The sequence below is a fragment of the Barbatula barbatula genome (assembly GCF_947034865.1).
Source record: "Barbatula barbatula genome assembly, chromosome: 6".
Classification (NCBI taxonomy): domain Eukaryota; kingdom Metazoa; phylum Chordata; class Actinopteri; order Cypriniformes; family Nemacheilidae; genus Barbatula; species Barbatula barbatula.
The window spans coordinates 17,598,423-17,622,628 of NC_136765.1; the positions used below are offsets into that span (position 1 = coordinate 17,598,423).

Here is a 24,206-nt window from a genome sequence, read left to right on the forward strand (position 1 = left end):
CAGTTCCATCACTTCGAAACGGGGGTCGGTCGCACCAGCTGTGCGTAAGTTACAACTTAGCCTAGTTTTGACTTAAACGGGCACTAAGCTACAACTTACGCACTACTCAATATTTTTGAGTTGCCCCATTCAACTTAGTTGAACATAATTTTACGTATAAACTAAATATTAACGAAAGCAGACTCACTAAATAAGCTCTTGTTTCACTCGACATTCTCCAATGATTTACACACATGATAATGCTGACATTTACAGTCATTTACCTTTTAAAATCGATAACTATGTGTTGATATTTCATTTTTGCCTGCTCTAACAAGAACAGTCCTAGTGTGCCTCCGTGTGTAACGTTATATCTGCCTGTGTGTACCTTTCATTTCATTGGCGGTTGGCAGTCAAATTAAATCATCCATATTGCATGTCATTTATTATTGTGTTAATTAGGCTGTATTGTTTTTGTACATTTTCTCTACTGTTATGAGGTCAAATAAATTTAGCACGTTTCACAACATTTCAACGTAACTTTTTCTCACAAATGAAAAAGCGTCTATCGGTCTATTAAAGGTAAACTACGCATTACTTTACAGAGAGTTTACGAACTACTATCTGCGTTCTGCCTGAAGACCAAATGGTGCAATTGAATAACATACAGATTTAGAGACTAGTTAGTAGTAACTCTGGTGTGGACTTTACGTTCCCGTTTAAGAAAGAACTTATGAATAGCTGGTGCAACCCTTCCCTGATCTCACGCAGGGCCCGGATCCAATATGTAGACACACTGAGGCCCAGTTTATCACACTGACAGCTGTTTTACAATGAAATGGGGATGTGTGCATAGACAAATCCCATCCATCAGTTGCACGTTGCATAGCGTACAAAATGTACTTCACCAGATGAAACAGAGCAATGCTTTGACAGCGCCAAAAAGCCATAATGTTCATATTTTGCAAAGAAACTTGAGTCTCGGAATTATCAGCAGGGATAGAAGCTCTCTCTCTCTCTCAGACTGAATACTAAAGCTGTATTGATCTTAATTTCTCGAGTATTTCTCAAACCCTTTTATTTCTTAAATCAGATGGAGGGTACACTGCTCTTTAAGTCAGAAGTGACCCATGTAAGAGCATACACACACAGATACACACAAACACACACGCACAGACTCTTGCTTACATATAAATGATAATTACAGCATTGTCACTCTCATTGAAACACACACAGGCACAAAATGAGAGCTCTCATCTCTTCTTAACATACTGCATTGGCCACAGATCCAGTTCTGAGATAGCAAGAGAGAAAGAGAGAGAGAGAGAGAGAGAGAGAGAGAGAGACATCAGACAGCGGTCACTCACCCGTTTGCGCAGGTTGTATGTAAGCAACAGGTTTCGTGAGAAGTGATTGGAGAAGGCAGTGTAGAACTCCAGAACTTTCTGAAGCTCGTCCCGTTTGATCACGTGCAGGTCACAGTACGTTAGGGCTCTCACGTTAGCGCACGCCTGAGCTAGTGTCACCTCCTTCCAGAACACGTCCCCAAACACATCGCCTTTACCTGCAGTGATACACAAACACCTTTTAATACACACAATGGCCGTGTGGACACACAAAGGACATACACTGCAGACGTGAGTTACATTGAAATTCACGAAAACCCAGAACCGGCTAAATGAACAATAAGTGTGACGATCAGATTATGTTGTAACCTTTTCGTGCAAGAATAACATGACTCTTTCTTCTGTGGAACACCTAAGAAAATATTTCGAGAAATGTCTGAGTGGTCTTGTGTCCATACACTGGAAGTCAATGGGTGGGCCGTTTTTTTTTTGGTGACTAATGTTCTTCAAAATATCTTCTTTTGTGTTCTGCAGAAGAAAGCAAGTCATAGAGGTCTGGAATGACATGAGGGGAAGTAAATAACAAGAATTGTAGTTTTTGGGTAAACTATCAACACTCAACAGTGCACTTTTACTGTGCACAATGTCCGTGTACCTTTGATCCTCAGGTCAGATGCAGCACCCTAAAAAACACTCAGAAAGATGCATTCTGACCTCTGACCTACAGATTCTCACAATCTTCAACTCGAGAGAAAGAAGTGGTTCAATCGATAATCCTTTTATTCTGTTTTCATGGTCTGATCTCTCTCTGTGTGTGAGCAGCTTTTAGAGGCAGAAGGGAACATTTGTGGCCCCTAAGACTGGTCCTAAATCAGCTTCATAGAGAGCTGTGGCGGAGAGCCAAAATTAGCGAAGCATCGTTAGTTTGTCAACAGAGAAAAATACGGCCATTAGATGCTCAGCTAGGAGGATTCGCCATGCGTGGCAGCCTAATCTGGTGCTGCGAGACAGAGACACATTGGAAATGACAGACTCTACATCAAGGGTTTTATACATATATGTGTGATGTAAGGTCAGGGATGTCTTTTATAAACTTTTGGATTTATTTGATTGAATGATAATGTGCAGCCAGCTAAAAAATTACACAAGTTATATCATAATGGCATTGGTTTTCAGTTTTTTAAAGTATTTAGGAGGTGTTTAAAGCTTCCAGTGGAACAAACTCTTCCTCTGTGTTTCTGAGAAAGTGTCTTCAAGCAGAAGGCAAAAACAACTACCACCAACAAGCTGGAGGGCTGCCATCTCAAAATATTAAAAAAACTGAAAGATCTGTTCCAAAAGATCTTAATTATACTGAAAACATCTTGAAAGAACAAAATAGAATTTTCCTTAAGTCGATTTAAAACCTGTACTACGAACAAAAGATGCATAAGCACATTGTGATATTCATAAAGGCCTCGATATACTTCAAGTGAAATTGAAGAATGACCTGGTATGATGAGACATTCAAAATAAAGAAGATTATTTCTGGTACCATTTCAGATTTTTGCCTAAAGGGATGATTTTCAAGCCATGAAAAGAATGAAGGGTGACGATGAGGAGTCGAGGTAAAGACTTTTGAATTTCTAATATGTCTATGTTTTTAAGTTCGACCTTTGGAGTCAGACATTTCTTTAACAGATCAACCTCAATCTAAAACCCGCCTCCAGTGTACCATTACTTTCGTATTTTTCCTAAAAAGTGGTTTTAAATGACTTAGGGTTATGGTATTCTCTATTGAAAGTTTTACCCTGAAGACTGTCTAAAAGCTAAAGCTCAGCACACTATTACAAAGCATCATAGTTAACTGTAAACTGAGCATCTGCTGATTGTATGTTCACAGGTCAAATGTATCCACTTACCCAGAATGGCGACCACCTCGTCATCTTGGATGACCTCCAGTGACCCTGACACCACAAAACAGAGGCTGTCCACACTCTCGCCCGCATGATAAATAAGATCGCCCGGAGCGCAGTGGATGGTCTGGAACTCCATGGCCAGAGCTCGCAAACAGCCGTCACTGGCCAATCGGAAAGCAGGATGTTCTTTAAAAACCTTCCTGTTCAGGTGAACACAGATATCGGCACGCATGTCTTTCGGACAAATCTGCAAAACCTACGAGGAGAAGAAAGAAGAAATGTAACGTTTTACAAATTCATGTAAACACTGTATAGAAAATTAAATGTAACACGGGCGCGCCCATTTTAAACATCATAGACACATACAGTATTGAGGGTTCAGAATCTAGTTACAGAAGTATTCATTTTTTCTTAAACACCAGATGAACAAACAATAATATTTAAAAATGTTTGTAATCCTTTTGCTGTATCTGGCTGCATGAAGCAGCTGCCTCTCTGTGTACTTCTGAAGGATCTGAAGGTGTTGAAAATAAGCGGATGAAGTTTATTTTTAACAAGATCCCTGGACAATTCAGTTGGATTTAAGTTTGAGCGATGCATTTTGTTTGGTTATCCTGTCGAATGTAATCTATCTTTCATTGAAGGATGGGACACTTAAATATGATATTATTCTTTTTTGTACCAGCACTTACTATATAAAATGACTACACTAATCAATATTTAACCTTTTTTTCTACCTTTTCAACTTTTATAACCATCTTATCATACAAAAACAGGCTTATCGTCATAAAACATGGGAATTGAAACACGGCAGAAGAGAGAGAAAAAATGAAAGACAGACAGAGAGATATACAGGAAATTATTGTCTGTACATATGTGTGCATCAGAGTCCATCAGTGTGTGACATGTCCTGAGCTGCCTTTCCCAGCAGCCCCTCACTTAAACAGAGCATCTCCCTTTCTGGATGCGGTTGTCACGGAGACATGGAGACCTGCTCTGGGGAGGACAGTGTGAGTCTGTGTGATGAGATGGTTAAATCACAAGAGAGAGAGAGAGAGAGAGAGAGAGAGAGAGAGAGAGAGAGAGAGAGAGAGAGAGAGAGAGAGAGAGAGAGAGAGAGAGAGAGAGAGAGAGAGAGAGAGAGAGAGAGAGAGAGAGAGAGAGAGAGAAAGAGAGAGAGAGAGAGAGAGAGAGAGAGAGAGAGAGAGAGAGAGAAAGAGAGAAAGAGAGAAAGAGAGAAAGAGAGAAAGAAAGAAAGAAAGAAAGAAAGAAAGAAAGAAAGAAAGAAAAAAGAGAAAAGGAGATAGCTGGAGCATTGTGGCAAAACCGTCCAATGGGGACGTCATATCCACAGAGTCATGCTGTTACCCCAAACCCCTGTGGTTTGAGTGTTCGGGACAGGACGATTCTAAACTCACAGCGGGAGAATGCATCTTGCTTAAGAATCACACTAATAAAATACTTAGCTGAACACAAACATTTTAGAACCTAAGCTAAAATCAAACAAACATATAGAAAGACTGCTACTGAGTAATGACAAGGTGCATTCTGGGTATTACAGTTGGGCATAAAAGGGCTTTTCACACTTGAAATTGTTAAACCTGGGTTATTCTAAGCCCCAGGTAAACAGAATCCTGTCTTCCACGTTTAACACTGCTTATAATTTACCAGGTGTTCAGAGATAATACTGGGTATTCATAATGCACAGAGTGTGTGTAACTGTACACTGCTTGAGAATTGAGGTAAGCGCTGTTCAGTTTTTGATGGAGTGTCCGTTGCTAAGCGTCTGGTCGTATCATTCTACCCCCCCCTCGTTTGACACTGCACACGTTGGCACTGCAATGGGGGGTTTCATAACCCCGGGTAAATTGCGGGGGTAACCCCGCTTCAAAATTACAAGTATGAAAAGTCTGTTTACCCAGGATTAAAAGCGGGTTTATAATTAAGATCACCCGAGGTCAAGTGCAGTGTGAAAAGCCCTATTGAGTGTTCACCTTCTCAGTGTCGATACCGTGGGACATAGACCAGGTGGAGGCGATGTAATCCATAACCCTCTCGCTCAGGCCTTTGGGCACCTGGTAGAGCTTTAGGAAGTCCCGCACACTGTTGATCATCTCATGATATCGGTTCGTGTTGGCGTACATCTGCTGGAAAATAGTAGTCACGTTACCGAAGATGGTGGCGTAGAGGAGTGCTAAGCAAAAGACACAGAGAAGGAGTGATTAACTTTTTGGTCCACATTAAATGATAAAACTGCAATCTGTAACTTTTGCCTCTGTATCGCCATCGCTGCATAAAACATGAAATTGCTATGTTACTTATCTTAAAAAGCATTATTTTAAGCTTACTTTGTTTATTTTTAACCCAAAAAAGTTACAGATTGCAACTTTAAATATAAAGTGAAAATATGCAACATTCAATACTTTCTTACGCGCTGCTCTCCTTCTGAAACCTTGTATCTCCATATTTTTTATATATTTTTACGATATATCATTATTATTATTAGTCACCCTTCATGTTTGTCACTGGGTTTTGCAAATATCTAACCAACAAAAAGTATTAAAAAGAGCTTGTCAACTTTGACAACACAGTATTTAATCATTTAAAAAGTGTTTTTTCCTAAAGAACACGACGTTTAGGGTTTCAGAAGGAGAGCAACGATATAACAAAATTCACTCCTAGGATTAATGCGAGATACGTTTGTATAATTAAAAATGTGCAATTAACTGGATGATGTCACTGGTCTTGTTATGTTCTGGGTTCATTTGTGGTCTTTGTAACTACTGATTAAAGATAAATTGGCTATTGATTAAGAGCTGATGGAGCTTTGATGGAGTGTTTGTGTAGGCCTACACGAGTGCATTTATCTTCTGACAAGCATCTTCTTGTCAACTGGTCACTAGACAGGTTACATGAGAAAAGTATTATTCCATCAGTCACAAGCTCCAGACAAGAGAGAGCGGGAGAGATGATGATGATGAATAACACAGTAAATTGTAAATGAGTGAGAGCACAGCACAGAAGGAAGATAATTCAATAAAGACGAGTGATTTTCCCTTTTAAACTGATTTAGTCGGCCTGTAATGGCTCTGCACACAGAAGGAAATCTAATTATGTATGTAGGAACCCTTTGTGTGTGTGTATATTCCCTCCTAAATGCCTACAGATCAGAAGTGTAAGGAAAAACAACCACAGCTGAGTGCTGCCATTTTTCTGCATTCATTTATGTTACAGGACACCGGAAAAAAACTCAAAACACTATTCAGCATAGTCCTTTTTCCATCCATTACCTTCGACTTTTTTCAACCAAAAACGCTTTCAACGTCATTCAGATCTCAAATGCATCGAGGGGCGATGAACACAGATATGCAATGTGACAATCTTTGCTGACTTGGGACAGATTTGGCTTCAGGGTGACAAGAATGTGGAGCAGAGCTGACAGCTGCTGTCCTACCCACACCAGACAGACTGACATCACACACAAGACACAAACATGGCCAAATGTATAAGACTGTAAGGTCGGAGGGTGAGAGTTTGTTCAACCTGCCACCTCAAAGTTCAACATGATAAATGGCTTTCGGGGTTTATAACACAAACTGTCCCGTCAGACCAAACAAACACCCATTCAAGAGAAATGGATGAATCTTTATTAACAAATGAACAAATAAATAAAGCAGGCAGCTCATTACAGCGCTATGATATTACACAGCACCCTCCCTCTTATATCAATACGGCAGTGTGTGATAGTGTGTGAGCGTGTCAGTCTGTTTATTGATCTAAGACAGCAAAGATTTTCTAGGCTGAGCTGAATGATCAGACCCGAACATTCACAGGGCATGATGTAAGTTTAAATGTACATGTATTTATACAAATGAGTATTAAATGTATTCATTTCTAACAAATAAGCTACATTTCTAAGTTGGAACAGTTATGAGGCCAGTAATATCATAAAACAGAGGGGTTTCAAAGTTAAACGGTTAGGGGTTCAATAAATGTATTCATCAAGTGTACGCAGAAGAGTATGCACAATAATTCAGTTGCTTTTTGAAGTCACCATGAAATGAAAACTGAAATTTCTTCTTATTTTTATATGGAATACTACAAGTTTTATAATAAATGAGTAATCCGTGTAGGTTATGTCAGTGCCGATCCTAGACGTATGGGGGCCCTAAGCAAAGCTTTGTGAGGGGCCCTTGTCATAATAGTTCAAATTAGATAAACATAACTGTAAATAATAAGAAATACAAATAATAGGCCAATATCAATTAACACACTTAAATGAATTAAAACTGAACGACATTCAACATTCAAAACTGACAGTAAGTTTTGATTCACATGTAAATAATCCTTTGCCTAAAGTCACACGTGGCTCTGAAACCATCTAGCTGTAAAAAACATCTTACATCCAAAGGTGTGCATTATAGCTGACACATACACTGTACAGCTGGTTTTGTCACTGTAAGTCATTCCCTTTAAATGCTATTGAAGTTAGAAACGTGTATAATAATGTGTATGTAACTTTGGAGACGGTCCCTAAATTCACAACTATCGAACGTCAAACCAACTATATGCCAGTGGACACAGAGCTGATACTCCCTATACGCAAACCACACAAGTTGCGTAGGGCCCCTGCACCACCAAGGGGCCCCCTTGAGTACCAAATCAAAACCATTATTGTAAACAAGACACTATTTGTATAACTTGCGGATTCAACTTCACAGAAAAAATTTGGAAATTTCCTTTTTAATACTTAATTTAATTACTGTGACATACTTGAACATCATGCAGTGCGCGATGACATTAGCGTAATACGGGAGTTATCTGTCTGGAGTAGAAAAAACGGCAACAACGAGAACCAAAAGAAACAGAAGGCATGTGTTTTTGTACGATTTCAAAGTATCAGCCATCCTCCCAAGATGGCGCAACATTCAACACACGTGACGCAGCTTCACATTCCCTTTACAGCACGAACTGGGCAGTTATAAACTCAGCCGCGTCGTCTTTATACAGCACAAGCTCCACAGTTATAAAGTCAGTCTTGTCTGATCTGTACAGCACAAGCTAATATGCCCAAATAGCCTTGTTCATATTTGTTTACAACGAGATTTGCTGTGTATAAGAATCAGTGGAGATATCAGCTCTATTGTTGTTGATACAATACTCTACAGAAGTTATTCTAATAAGAACACGTTTATGTTTATTGTTCTATTTTCAAATTACGAACTATAGCGATACGCTAAAGTTAAGTTGCTCTAAAAACCATAGGATGAAAAGAATTGTGTTTTTTGTTACAAAAAGAAAAATTCCAGATGTTTCTGTAACATCTACAGACAGTTTTACACAACCAGCTTTTCTCCATTTAAATGAGGGAATATTCAGTGATATTTCAATGGTACAGTGATTGACAGTGACAGATCACTACTAAGGGCACTAAAATAAATGTGGTTTCAAGTTTTGTGGCTGGTAAATTAAAATTCATCCTCCCAAAAAAGAAGACAAACTGTCTCTCTCCTCTCTCACTTTCACACTTTCAATTGCTGTTCGCCTTAGCACAGCTAAAGCTGAGGTTTCATGAATTTAACATCTTTTCTAAAAATAGATACATTTGGGTTATTCGGTTCCTCCTGAAGTACACAACGGCTCAAATGGAAGAACAGCATCTAGAGATGCTGATTTACAGTGGAAACAGAGCTCAGTTTCTTTCATCTACAAGCCTTAAATCTATTTATCTGTGTGCTCTGGGCTATATTAAGAACATACAACTACAATCATGTGAGTTCCAATATCAGGAGACAAAAAACTGCTCACAGAATGCATACATCTGTCAAAACACAGAAAACCAGCTGTGGTAATTCTTTGTCACAGATTTGTTCATTTATTGACAGTTCCTTAATCTTCATTTAAATTTGAGCTTTGAAGAAACATAAAACAACTGCTGGACGGTGAAAGTCTAATATTTGTGGACCCAACGTGCACAAAAAGCTATAATTCTAAATAAGAGAGACTCATGAAATAAAGAGATGCCGAGCCCAGCATCTTGCTCTATCATCAACACTAAAGCCCAGACTGCTCCAAAGGGACCGTACTGTAACACCAGCTTCATTAGCAGAAGCGTATACATTTTTCATGAAGTTTTTGCCTTGATGTTTTTACACCTGCCCTGTTGAGCAGAAAACTGCCGCATTGTTTGTCTCTGCATCTCAGTGGCGCATTCATGACACTGATTCTTAAAAAGACGCATAAATATCGCAGTTGAGATCAGCTGGACCAGTGCCAGATATGGAAAGAGAGGGGCAGTGCTGTAGAGACAACAAACACGGGGTGGAGAAGATAAGTCAGTCTTAGTGTAATTTGATTAGAGCAGATGATTAATTGTACTGCCAGCATTATACCGCACGGTCTTGACTTCACCTCCCTCTCTCCAATTGCTTTGAAAACATATTGCTCTATAAATTCATACTGTGTATACTTCTTACCGACAGTAGCGAACCATAACATTTGTATTCACAACACTCCTAATGGCCGATGTAAATCTTGCTAAAACGGCATATCTACAGTAAAAGTCACATCTCTCTAACTATTCATTTGGAATGCAAAGCCATGTAAAAGATATGCTAATATTAGGATCAGACAAATTAGATTTGATTCAGTATAACGTTTACAAAAGGTTTGCAAAATGTTTAAAATCCAGATGAAAAATGTTTGTTTTAGCTGTGCATTTTAGCTGTGCAATTGACTGCATTTTTATTTTAGTCTTCTTTTCCTTTAAGTTTGAGAATTGTTTAAGTATTGTTAAGTATTGTATATCCTTTTATTGTTTTTAGTGTTTTTCTTCCTTAAATATCTTTTAAATCATTTATCTCCTATTATGTGTTGTTTTTCTCTACGTTAATAATCCATTTGTATAAAGCACTTTGAATGACCTTTGTTTATTAAATACATATTATATATTAATAAATATATACCATAAATAAATAAATACATTTGTCTTGCATTGCTTTGGCTACAAAAGTTAATTTGTATAGATCACTTTGCAAGATGTGAACACTGGTCCCGAAGCACTTCCAATTTCAGTTTTTATTTAGATATTATTAGTATTTTTTTAAATCATACATATTTAAATCTTTAAGATATTTGCTTACTGTGTTAAATCGGTTATAAATATTCTGGTACTGAAACAGGCAGTTCTTCTGAACCGGCGTTTACACAGCGTTGTTTACTCAACTTAACTCATCTTAATTGAAATAGCACCAATAAAAACAACAATTGTTGACCACGGTGCTGGACAATCAAAGAAAATAACAACATTTTTAAACAACATAACATACATCCCAGCACACACCACAGCACACATCAGTCCCCCGTCATCCGAAGAGGTGTATAAGGACACAAAATGCTAAAATACTCAACACTCAACAAAACACTAAGTCTGTACTGTCCCCTTACCAGAAAGTTTAACAAACACAATACACAACAACATACCGGTACTGCACATTCAAACATATTTTAATATTGGCCACTAAAATTTTGCTTTTTCATCTTTTTTAGCTTATTCATCTATTCATCACTTATGCAAAACATACCGTCTTACAGACTAAACCCAAAAAAGCATCCGTGCAATTCAGCCTTAATAGTGACCATGCAGTCTTATCACCCTTCGTCAAGTCATGTGAACAACTGCAAATGATATATAAAACGATAAATGCTTTATGTACTGTATGTTTATTCTTTATGTTACAGTAAGTATATGTACATCTTAAATTACTCTCAAATTGAGGAGAAGCTGTATAGAGCTCAGTATAGACTTTCTTACAGTATATACTAAGCAGCCCAGCAGGTAGAAACCCATAGACGAAGAGCTCCACTGCTATTCTATTTATTGTACATGCATTACAGACATCAGAGAAGATCGAAAGAGAAAAAAGAGGGGACCAGAGAGAGCGAAAGTGTATCAGATCAGATGAAAAGGGTCTATGTCAAAAGCTTCCCCAAGCCTGTGACTCCATTATGCGAACATGTGATGGAATATTTAATATCTTGACATCTCCGCTTCCATTTGAACGTGCATCACTGCCTACAAAGGACCATGTGAGGGAGCCGTTCAGGGCGAGAATGGGCTCACTCCCCGAACACCATAAATCTGTATCAATGTCAATTTGAAAGGTTAGGATGCCTGGGAATTTAGCCAAGGTAAATTGATTGAGCACCAAATGTACTGGAAAACAGGCTTAGAATCACTTACGCAATAAATGAGACTGGCCGGAGCAAGCATGTTTTGAGCATCCTAATTGAGATCAAAACATACTGTTCACACTGATGCTGATTGTGTCAATTATTTTGGCCAGTTAAGCACACATCAGGCTGGATACTCTGTTCAAACAGGAACTCTGAAGCATGTGTCCCTGTGTCCCCACATGTGAGGGATTTCAGCCTTTTGTTCATACTGCACACAAATCCTGTTTGGTTTTCATATCCCATCTTTAGTGTCGACTGTTCACACTGTCATTTTGCAAGTGACGAAATCTGTGATCCGTTTGTTCAGATATCCATATCTGTAATGATGTAAACATCAGTGGGATGCCGAAAGACCTTCTCACACAACGACTGAGAGAAGCTGTCAGTCTGGAAACAGAGGAAATTTCCCCTCTGCTCATTTCTATTATGACGTCTCGCAACTCATAAATTGCATAAAATAAAACGAGCCATTATGCACATTCATGCATAATGCAAAACTTAAAACATCACCCATTTTCTATGTGCTACACAGTATGTGCCCGAATTAACGTGGGCAACTAAATTTGCCGTAGGCCTCCCCCCTTTTTCCAATAGTATATTTTTTTGTGTAAATAATATAGATGCAAAAAACAAAACACTGGCATACAAGACAACCTTAGGCAGAGCTTTGACAACCTGCTGGATGATTCATCCGGCAATGTTTAAATTCAATGCTGCCATAACTCATGCCGCCATACGAAAAATGTACCTGGCAACCCCAAAATGTATTTATTCAAACCACTCTTAATCGTATATGACAAAAACACACTTTAAAATGCCAATGAACTGCAGAGTGTGTTCGCAAGAAAGCATAAAATTCACTTAAAATTAATTCAAACTAAAAAGCCAGGCATTCATGAGTTACACAGAAAACAGATGAGGAACTGAGCGATCAATCACATACGCACAAAACAAAGCAGAAAAAAGTATTTCAGCAACGAGATGAATTTATGTGCGTGTAACTCATATACACGAAGACTATAATATGTATGAAGTCATTCGCTGTCAAAATCACCGGCAGGAGAAAAGATGAAAGCAGCAATGTGTTTGCCTGTGACTCAAAGGATTCTGCCTCTCTCACACAAATCTGCACGCTTGTACACCCGTGAACATATGAACTATACATATGCAGAAAGCATGAAAAAACACACAAACCATGCATGTATACATATGCAGAAAGCTACCTGTCCTGGTCAGATTTGCATTTTTCTATCAGTCATTTAAATAGTGCCCCAAGCTAGCGGTTGCCACGGCAACAGAACAGGCATTCCAGCACCTGCTGCCAGCCCTGTTCCCCAAGCAACCCATGAAATCATGGGCTTTTTTGTTTCAAAGAAACGTCTCTTTCGTTCGCAACTTGGCTAGACTGCGCAACAAAGCCCTTGAGTATGATGCAACCGACTCTTCAATCAAGTGTTTACATTCGCTGCTCATTTAAAGCACCTACGTAAACATGATGAAACATCAGCGTCTTTCAGAAATATGAAATGCTCCTATTAGATAAAATCGTACAAATCACTTTGAAGCAGTTTGGAATAGACTACACTGAATCGCTGCAGGCCAAGGGAACGTTTGGATTACGTTTTGTTAAATGAATGTTTTATGTATTAAACGTTTTGTTTTTATCTTTTTTGTTTTGTACAGAAACACATAACTTTTAATTATATCTAGAGAATAGGAAATATTTAGAACATTGACATTTTTTTAAATTTTAAAGAGCTTTGAGTTGAAATGATTGCTGAATTTCTATAGAGGCTCAATGTGTTGTTTTTTAGTGATAGTTCACCCAAAAATACCAATTGTATCATCATTTACTCACCCTATTGTCATTTCAAACCTTAATGACTTTATTCCTCGGCAGAACACAAAAGAAGATATTTCGAAGGAAGTTAGTAGCCCCCATTTACTTCTATTGTATGGACACAAAACCAAAGTTAACAACATTCTTCAAAATATCTTCTTTTGGATTCTGAAAGTCATAAATGTTTAAATGACAAGAGGGCGTATACAGTAAATAATGACAGAATTTGTATTCACTTTAATTTGCCAGAGAACTGACTTACACCTTTTAGGCAATATTATATAATCTCATACACAGTTTCCAGATAGCACCCTATCCCATGAAACTGACCGTACCGTACAGTATGTTACGTTTACAAATTACTGTTTGCGCTAGAAAAACATTTATAAAGCGAAACACTGCAGCTATACATGTTAACTCTGTAAACAATAAGCATCTCGTGAGGGAGTTTCGCCATATAAATAACCCCGTACTGGCAGCTGGTCATGTTTAATAGCACATATAATGGAAACACTGCCTTTCTCTCTCATCACTGACTCATTTTCCTCTGAGTCACAGCTCAATGACATGTGTGGATGACCCTGCAGCATCATCTCTACAGTCAACACTCCACTAGTTCTCCCAGGTGTCTTTTTGCCCCAAATCACTGTTTGCTACCAAATAAGAGATAACTGTCAGAAACGATCACAAATGCTTAGTGACTTTAATTAGATATATTTTATAAACCATGTGCCATTTGTGTCCATCAAACACAGCAAATACGGTAAAGAATGTTACAAAATGACTTCAATGAAGCAAGATGGTGCCAGCTTCTACTATGTGTCAATGTAAAGGTTTTATATATTTTATTTAGATTTTTAGCATTTTGGGGGGATTCTTGATTTTCTTTCTATATTGTTCTTGTGGTAAAATGTGCATTTTAAATAAAACTGATTATTTGGAAATAAAAGACAACATTTTGTTCCTATTCTATCTATGTTTACTCCATTAAATGAATTAAAAAGATGTGTCTCCGGGTTATGTGTCAAATCTGTTACCATAAAAGTAATGAACTGTTCCATAAATCAAAAAACAAAAACACATAGTGAGATTGTTGTCTATTCAGGACATACACTCTCCAAGGACAAGGACACTTAATTTGTCTGGTGGGAAGTTTAAAATCTATATTTTTAAAACCACCTGTTTTCATAATATGTCCTCAAAACACTTTTCTTGTGGAAAAAACACAGGTGTGCGACCCAGATGTTAATGAGATATGTGATTAAAATCTCAACTTACACCCAATCATCATCATGGCCACCGCAAAAATTTTCTCTCCATCTGTGGTTGGAGCGATGTTTCCAAATCCAATACTGGTCAGGCTGGTCATGGTGAAGTACAGAGATGTGATGTAGACCGAATCTTTCGTGGGTCCGCCTTCCCATCTTCCTGTCCCGCTGGCATTAAAGCGGTAGGGCATCCCGATGGTCTCGCCGAGCATGTAAAGCCAGCTGTCTGTACGTACTGTGTTATGATCCTCATCGATTACCTCATAGTCTCCAATGCTGTACCATATGCAGGCCAGCCAATGGGCGGCCAGGCCGAACACACAAACCAGAAGAACCAGGACAGCCGCACCATATTCAATGTAGTGATCTAGTTTACGAGCCACCCGGCCCAGACGTAACAGCCGGACCACCTTCAGCGAACTAAATAAACTACTGATACCCTGAGGGACAGAGAGAGAGAGGGACAGTTAGACATGTATAGTGCAGTGCACAGCTTTGTTCATAGTAAGACATACATGTGTGTGTTGATATGGTTTTCAAAGTGGTTTAAAGGGATGGTTCACCTAATAAATAAACATTCTGTCATCATTTATTCACCCTCATGTCATTTAAATATATGTGTATATGTGGAAAATATCTCAGTGGTTTAGTGTCCATACATTAGAAGTCAATGGGGTCAATGTTGTTTTGTTACCAACGTTCTTCAAAATGTCTTCCTTTGTCTTCTGCAGACGAACAAGTTATATACAAGTAGTGAATGACATAAAGGTGAGTAAATGATAAAATCATTTTCATTTTTGGGTGAACTGTTTTGGGTGAACCACCTAAAACTATACGCAGAAATAACTATGCAGGCACTTTTTCCTCAGTAAAAGTGTTTTCTTGAGTCTAAATAAATTGCATGGTCTCCCCAAGCGCAGTTTCTCTTTATTTATAAATATTCACTGGCGTCTGCCAAGCCAGCCCTCTGAAATCAACAATAAAGAGCGCTGAAACAGCACCTGAGCAGCCAAAACAAAGAGCTTCCGAACAAACACGCTGGAACGTTGTCAAAAATAACCTAAATTAAAAAAATTGCCCTAAAAGTCCATTTCTGTGTTGTGCTAGCCTATTACAGAAACATGTATGTGGAGACAAGATGATAAAAACAAGAAACAATAATAGCAGCCATGTGACTACTAGAGTGATGTCATACAACGACAAGCAGAGAGTCAGAGCCGTTGAAAAACAGAGTTACCACACTAGTCAACCTAGTATTCAGTGTACACAATGTGCTTATATATTTAGCAAAATGTATGCCAATATAGTTGTTGTTGTCTGTCCATTCATATAGGATGACAGCAGGGAGTTGTTTGAAACTATTGAGTGCTCCATGAATCACGTGACCACACGGCAGCGAGATCGAGTGTTGTAATTCTGTTTTTCAACGGCTGAGCACAGAGTTAAATAAAAGTGCTAAACTTGGAAAACAAATGACACTTTGAACAAATTTAAGGCTATACTACAACAATTTTGTTACCACAGGAAATCAGGGTCGTGTGCATGAATTCTTGCATACCAATCACAACCAATGAATAACACACACAAACGCATACAATACAGTAAAATATACACAAATCAAACATCTAAATGTCGGTGATTCAGTGTAAAATCTCATTTGATACGTGATACAGCAGTACATTCTAATGCTTTATGAGTTATACATCAATGTCTGAATGGTCCCCTGAGGGACCGTATCAATCAAATGGCAGTTTTTGAGAGGAAAGGCCTACTTGAGTGACAGCTCGATGGTTCCAGTTCTTCATTCAGCAACAACAAACACAGGCAGTAGAAGAGACATGCAAAAAGAAAGGGGTGAAGAAGACAAAACAAAAACAAAAGAGGGTGAAATGGTCACAAGAAGAAAACGTGAAGTGATTGCAAATAAAAGCAGAGCCCTAACTGTAGTGGCACCACAGACATCAATAATCAAACTTCTGCTAAGGAGATGTGAAACGATGACAGATGCTTCTGCCAAATCAGAGGAGGGTTATGCAACGCAAGATGATTATGCAAACTAAAGTTTTAAAATGAAACACCTGAGGAAGATTTGGATTATTAAAAACCGCACAGATTTTCCCTTAGGCCACAACAAAAACCACTTCCACAAGCTAATGTAACAGATCAAGGAGTTGTGTGTTATGATGTGTATTGGTTCATGTGTCTAAGAGAAACAAACAGGCTGTTTCAGTTCAGTGCTGTGCTCTGAAAGCATGTAAGACAGTATTGAAATATACTGATCCTGAGTCCTGTAAGATCCTGGTATTTAAAACAGTTTTCAAGGAGTTCTTGAAATTAAAACAAAGTTACGCTGTGCAACGTTCTTTCATTACTTCATATAGACCACTTCGGAAGAGGTAAAAAATGTTGGTCCAGAGCTGGTCCAGAAGAACTTCCTGTTTCAGTGCACAAACGTGAGTATTGAGTGTAAGTTCCACTGATGTAGTGACTTTGTTTTTTGAAACGCCATTGTTTTGGTACCTATAATTCATTGCTTCTCATTATATCCGTATAAATGACAGCATATTCTCTTGTGGGTAAGATTTCATATGTTTGAGCTTCTATGGCAAATAAATCCATTCTCATTTTTTCTCTCACAGTATCAACTTGTTTTTTAATTGTGGTTCGATGGGGAATGATTGTAATATTGACCTCTCTAATAATGGCAAACAATATCCAGAGTTATTTCCCACCGTTCCCTACGGCCCGATTTGAACACTGAACACATATAAATCACCATTAGAAACCTAATGCTGTTCTTTTGCTCCCGTTTGTCTTCCACTAGCTCTACAATAGCTTCCTGTCATGGTCATAAAGCATAAATAGAATAAAAGAAATAAAAGAAGCATCTATTGTGTCTTAAATCGTTTAAATACACTTTTTGCATATCCATACATTTCGTGTGTTTTAGAATAGGCCCACCTTTCCAGCTATGAAACTATGAAACTATGAAACACTCACAGACTGATATTCAACAGATCCCGGTCTCACCTATACAGTCCTATAATTTTTCTCCAATTTTGACTCCATTTCCTAATGTAAAGAATCTAAAGTGTCTGTTTGTCAGGTTCACCTAGCCGTGAACTTAAATTCGTCCCTTTCCTCCAAAGTTTGACACAAATCAAACGGTAAGCAGACACCAGACAGAGCTCATTATTCTCCATCAGAACGGCATCACCTCAGGATCTAATTCACATTGAGTTGCGTAATTCTCAGAGGATGCTGTTATTTATGATAGAGCTCTGCGCTTTGGGCTTTTTCTGCTGAGCTCAAAGCCCGGCAGCGTGCGCAGACGGATCTGATGAGCTTGATGTAGCTGATCATGGTAAACTGGTGCTGACAGGACCACTGAAAAGCCATATGCCCAGGGGTGAGATGAAAGCTGTAATCCTGCAGTGACAAGAGTGCCTAAGAGTGCGCTGGTATCATATCGAGTTGTGTTCGCGTGTGAATCTTTGTGCGTTTCTGTTGCTGCAAAACATCCAGCCAAAATAATTATATTTCACCTATCAAGTAGAAACAATTGATGAAGGCTGTGGAATGCAGATGCGAGATTGTTCTCATCCCATGTACAGTGACGGCAATTGATTGTGAGTTCAATTAAATGCAGACAGACAGCTCACTCTAAATCGCTATACGGTCAGATATTGATCCGGGTCAAAAGCTTTAGCACGCCAGCCCACACCGACTTCAGCTTCACCAGCACAGGGAAGCACGCACCATTGATTCAGTCCCCAATGACACCTCACTATCGCCACAGACACACAGACACAGATAAAGATCTTTTACTTAAAAGCACTTAAATAAAAAGTGTGAATATGATAGCATGGTAGCGAACTCTTAGCCTGGGATCAATGAAAGGGTGCGGATGCGATACGATCTCACGTGCCCCGGTCGATATTAATTAGCACCAAAGATTTGCTCCATTACAAGCACAAACACTATCAGTCACACAAAGCACTCAGACAATTGATGATTTTAACTTGCAGGCCTGTTATACCAGAAAATGTCAAGCTATGTTCAGATTTTTATCTCCTTTATTCTGAAAAGGTGTTTCTGGGTTAGTATGAAAAATATTTTAGTGCCACGATTCATTAAAGATATTACTGTTTATCTCTGGCCGTCATTTAAAAAAAGAACTCATGGTATATTCAACTAAGAAATTGAAGGGAAATTTACAAATGGACTGATAAACATTGAACGACACATCTTGAAAGTCTTGGAAGACTTTAAAGGCCCTGTAAGGTAACCCTATTACAACAGGTAAAATACATCTTAGGAGTCCACAGAATGTGTCTGTGAAGTTTCAGCTCAAAAAACACCACATATCTTTTATTATACTGTGCCCTACAAGTCTATTTTTGCCTGTGAGAAAAAACAGCCTGTTTTTTGTGTCTCTTTACATGCAAATGAGCTGCTGGTCTCCGGCCCCTTTCCAGCAGAAAGCGTGTGAGCGGGTGCGTCCAACAGCAAAACTGAAGAGAATGGCCATGAAGCGTATGAGAAACACTGTCTCATCTTTAAAAACCAATGGATCCATGAAATGTTCACTCACCTTGAAAACCAGCAAACACAATGACATCGGTATGTAATATCTGAGAATGATTCCTTAGACTCACCCTGTCCCATCTAATAACGTCTCAGTGTTTTAACATTGTATGGAACTTTAGCATACTGCAAAAACTGGATCAGAAGCAATTTCATGTTAACAAATTCTGTAGCAATCATACAGACATGTTGACCTTGAACTGAATCATTTTGGCTTATTGATCCCCTGGCTTTATCAGTTTTATTGTATTACTGTGCATCTGAGATGTAATGAATGTGTGCTTCGCACTGACCTCATCCACATTCTCGAAGGCGTTGATGACATCATAAGGCAGACAAGACAACAGGTCAATCACAAACCAGGTTTTCAAGTAATTCATACGAATGAGTTTCGGGTCTGATATCACTTCCCCGGCCGGGCCCACGAAAGTGGTGTGAAAATTCAGCACAATGTCAACTAGAAAGATTACATCCACAATGCTGTCCACAACCAGCCAGGTGACGTTGTTCTGCTTGGTTTTGAATGAGACGTTGTAGGGGACCATGATGGCGGTGTAGAAGGTGAGAATGAGGATGACCCAGTCCCAGGTGGTCTTAAAGGCACAGTAGTGCAGGATGATGTGAGGGGGGGTCTTGGGCGTCTCTTGTTTGTACTGAGGGAGAATATCTGAGCCCAGCTGGAGAACCTGGAGGAGAGAGAGGCATCAGATGGTCGTTTAACTGATCTGATTGATGATAAGAGGAATGATCTCGGCTGTAATGGGATTGCCACAGAGAAAAATTACGGTAACACATTACAGTAAGGTTGTATTTGTTAACAGTAGTAAATGCATTAGCTAACTTGTACCCATCCAATCCCTGCGCTCTGCAATCGAACAACCCATCCCACAAAGGGAAACAATCACTCTCATACACTTTCTCCGGATGTGTTCCACGGCTCTGGAACGATCTCCCTCTTACCACAAGATCAGCGGATTTTGTGGTCGTCTTTGAGAATCGGCTAAAAACATCTCTTCCGTCAATATCGGACCCATTAGTACAGTCTTTAACATATTTTCTAATTCATTTCTACTTTCCTATCCCCCCTCAAAAAGAATGTATTAGCTTTGTTTACTATGGTAGGCTAACCGAGACCAGTGTTACTGCACCTATGCATTGTTGTTCTTTTGTTGCACAAATTGCTTCTATTGTTTTCCACTAATTTGTAAGTCGCTTTGGATAAAAGCGTCTGCTAAATAACTAAATGTAAATGCAACAGTTTTTCAGCATGTATAAATCTTTGTTCATGTTAGTTAACATCACAAAAATTGTTCATGCTAGTTCATATTATCTTACGCATTAGGTGATGTTAACAAATAAAACCTTATTGTAAAGTTTTACCAAAGTCACACACTGTATTTCATACAGATTCTTGATTTAGAAACAGATTCATGTCTCTGACTAATGTATAGAAACTTGACATAACATTGAAGAAGACACCACATGAAATAGGAAAAAACACCAGTGTGTATAGCATGTTTTTTTTACTGTAAAGCTGATTTTCTATAATCTAGTGATTTTCTATGATATAGTGCTACTGCATTAGGTTAATAGACTCTAAAAACTGTTGTGTTAAAGTTCAAGTGTATGACATTTAGCTGCATCTAGTGGTGAGGTTGCAAATTGCAACCAAGGACTCACTCCAGCCCTCCCTTTCAAAGCACTATGAAGGCTGACACAGGCTGTTGTCACGTTTTTGCTTCTCTGCCCAAGGAGATGACGTATTTACGAAACGCGCCCTGTAGAGAATTTTGTCTGTTTAGCGCTACTGTAGAAACAACATGGCATTGTTCCCCGCAGGGGACCCGCAGTGTATGTAGCTAGATAATGTATAACACAATCTAAAGTAAGTAAAACATAACCCTTCATTATTTAAGGTCTTTATACACCATAGTTATGTATATTATATTTAATCTTTGACAATAGATCCTTTAAAGACAACATAATCTGTGTTATTTCTGTGTGTGTGTGTGTGTGTGTGTGTGTGTGTGTGTGTGTGTGTGTGTGCGTGCGTGTGTGTGTGTGTGTGTGTGTGTGTGCGTGCGTGCGTGCGTGCGTGTGTGTGTGTGTGTGTGCGTGCGTGTGTGTGCAGTGGGATCACAGTGTAAGATGATTGCTGTCCTAGTGTTAGTGTAATCTTGACATGAATGGATGCTGACACGCACCGGAGTCACTCACGTGTAGTATGAATTTATCAGCTTAACACACACACAGATGTACCTCTGCAAGGCGCGAGTGTTTGTGCACATTCTCTCCTTTGTGTACCGTGGGCTGCAGTTGCTGTAAGACCCCTCTACTGCTTGTTAGAGCCCTGGTCAAGCGGGCAAACTTCCCCCAGCCTAAATAAAGATAACACACAATTACATTACTTCTGCATGTCTTCTGTTGAACATATTACAGTAAATAGTGGACAAACCATCTTATCATTATAACATTTTAACAACGTTCTTTAATAAAGATTATTTTCTTAAACTCCGCAAATCAAAAACATTCACAAACACACCCCCATAACATACTTCATACATCAACAAATACATGGATTCAAATTTGTGTAGTCCACAATCTACACATGGGTTGTGCGAAAATTAATATCCATGTTTTCATACCTTTTGAAGAGTCGTCCTCAATGGGCTGTTTGAATGCTGTGATGTCACTAAACGTACACAGGAAGAGCACAACCTTCTCCTGTTCGTTCCGAATAGGTGCAATTTTCACAAAAAACCATACCGGTGTTCCTGAGAAAACACACACACATTTAAACACTCTGTATATCTGCAAGTGTCAGTGTGTGAATCTGAGAGATGTCATGACTTCATAGGAAAAAAAGCTCAATGCTGAAGCAAATGTCCTGTCTCTGTTTTACACGTTCATGCATATTCATGAAGATATTATCATAACAAATTTATGCACCAGTGTTGGCGTGTTCCTGCTCACAACACTTGCTGCTCGGTTGTGTGTGCATCTGTTTGTGTGTGCAGCTGTGATGCTTACGGTTTTTCTTGTACATCAAGATTTCAAACGAGTTCATCTCATAGTTCTCGAAAGTCAGCCGAACTTTCTCACATGTGTCTTTATCTGTGAGTTCTCCGTACATAAAGCTGAGAGAGGAAACAAATCCAAACTGAGTCAGACATTTCACCAAAAATAATTGTAATTCAATTTTGAGGATGCTGATGTGACTTCACTATAATTCTTACATCTCTAGAGCAGTTATTCTCAACTTGCATTAAATGGGACTTTCCGAATCCTGTGCCTGTTTGTTTGCTTAAGAAGCCATATCAAATTTACAATTACATTTATTCATTTGGCAGACGCTTTTATCCAAAGCGACTTACAAGTGTTTTTTTTTTTTACTTCTGATCACAAGCCCAACGCTCTAACCACTAGGCCACAGCTGACACAAATATATATCTTCCATTAAAATGTGTGTGGAAAAATGTTTTTTTAGACTTTACTTTTTTAAGTAAATGGTTCTTTGGAAAATAAAACATGGCATTGCTGTTAGAACATTTGTAGCACCTACATTTCTAAAAGTGTGGACCTTTTCCTACAGTTTAAAAGTAACTTTAATCATCTTGATGATATTCCACACAATATCCATGGAATAAAGAAATCTCTGATTTTGTCGATGGAGACATAATTGAGCCTTGTGAGGATACATCAATCCATAAAGCCTGAGAATTACTTTTTATGGGTAGTATCTTTTTGGTTCCACTGGGTAATGACGGGCAGATAAAAGCATTGCACACAAAAGTTTACCGACAACAAATTCAGCTTTAAAGATGAAGAGAGTCAGGACTTAGGAACGGTTATGCTCAAAAGAGGTTTGAAAAATGTGTGGGACTCTAATGAGCTTGTGTTTGGCAAATCAAAGCACTCGCTTTCATCAATCACTATATCAACTATAGTATATCCCTCAGAAGAGGCTTTCACCATTACAACTCTTCCTTACCCTTCAAATACAATGTGCCCATTAAAGAAAAGCACCTGCTAAAAAATTAAAAGTCTGATACCTGCAAGTGCTGCTCTTCTGCATGACCTCTGCCCGATGATAGCCGGACAGCTTACAAAAGCCATCATTGCTGTAAACGATGGGCCAGTCTACGATCTGAGCGTTCCCCAGCACAAAATTTGTGTCTGTAAAGAGAGCACAGAAGGGTGTGGGGGGAAGCAGGTGAGAGGAACCAGGTACAAGATTAACAAAGAAAAGATAGGTCGCTGTGGTAATGTCACATGAGGTGGATGGACACTGTCACGGCAGCCGAACACCACTGATCTGACAAGTTTACGACAAAGTTGGATATTTAGCTTAACTTTTATTGGTCTATAACTGACATGGTTGTGCACAGCAGTGTTGCTATAGCACATAAACCACTCCCACATTATCCTACAGTCCCATTAAAACTGAAAAAAACAAGCTTCTCTCTAAATCTTAACTTTAACAAGCGGTGAGACCCTCCAGTAGGCATACAGTGCCCTGCCTTATAGGGTCTGACACTTGTGGCTAACAGAAACGGCAAAAGCTGTTTTAAATGCCCATTCCTAATACAATTGACCGGCTTTTCAAAGAATTACAGTGCAAAGGTTTCAATTAGTCCACTAGAAACAAGGAAAAACTTCTAGATTAACACAAAGCACTAGCATCAGAACAAGACATTCTGGCACACCTCCATATCGCTGCTGTCCTTCTGAAACCTTGTATGTCCACAAAAAGTATTGAAAAGTGTTTGTCAACTGTTACAGCAGTGTTTAATCATTTTAAAAGTACAGTGTTTCTTTCCATTTCCTGAAAAACGGAATATTTGGACATCAAAGGTTTCGGTAGAATTTTAGATTATTTGTTTCCAATTCACATGTCCGAAAAGGAACCTCACCAAATATAAACATCTCTGGTTGGTCACATAATGTTTCCATCCTGTCTAATCTGGCAGTTCTTAGCCAGCATAAGGTGTAGTGTGGACCAACACAATCTCACGGGAGTTCGTAATTATTTTACAGATGTCCAATTCGTATG

The 24,206-nt window shown here is 38.8% G+C and overlaps 1 protein-coding gene across 1 annotated transcript in view; it reads right to left on the reverse strand.

Annotated features, from left to right (window-relative positions):
- Positions 1-24,206, reverse strand: part of kcnh1a (potassium voltage-gated channel, subfamily H (eag-related), member 1a) — a gene marked incomplete at both ends in the record, with an annotated part of 38,610 nt that overhangs the window by 10,472 nt on the left and 3,932 nt on the right. Inside the window, 9 exons of the mRNA XM_079459333.1 lie at positions 1,347-1,543; positions 3,227-3,479; positions 5,218-5,417; positions 14,577-15,006; positions 19,447-19,839; positions 21,413-21,531; positions 21,799-21,927; positions 22,184-22,290; positions 23,206-23,329. Of these exons, the coding sequence (XP_079315459.1) occupies positions 1,347-1,543; positions 3,227-3,479; positions 5,218-5,417; positions 14,577-15,006; positions 19,447-19,839; positions 21,413-21,531; positions 21,799-21,927; positions 22,184-22,290; positions 23,206-23,329 (1,952 nt within the window). The remainder of the gene's footprint in view (positions 1-1,346; positions 1,544-3,226; positions 3,480-5,217; positions 5,418-14,576; positions 15,007-19,446; positions 19,840-21,412; positions 21,532-21,798; positions 21,928-22,183; positions 22,291-23,205; positions 23,330-24,206) is intronic.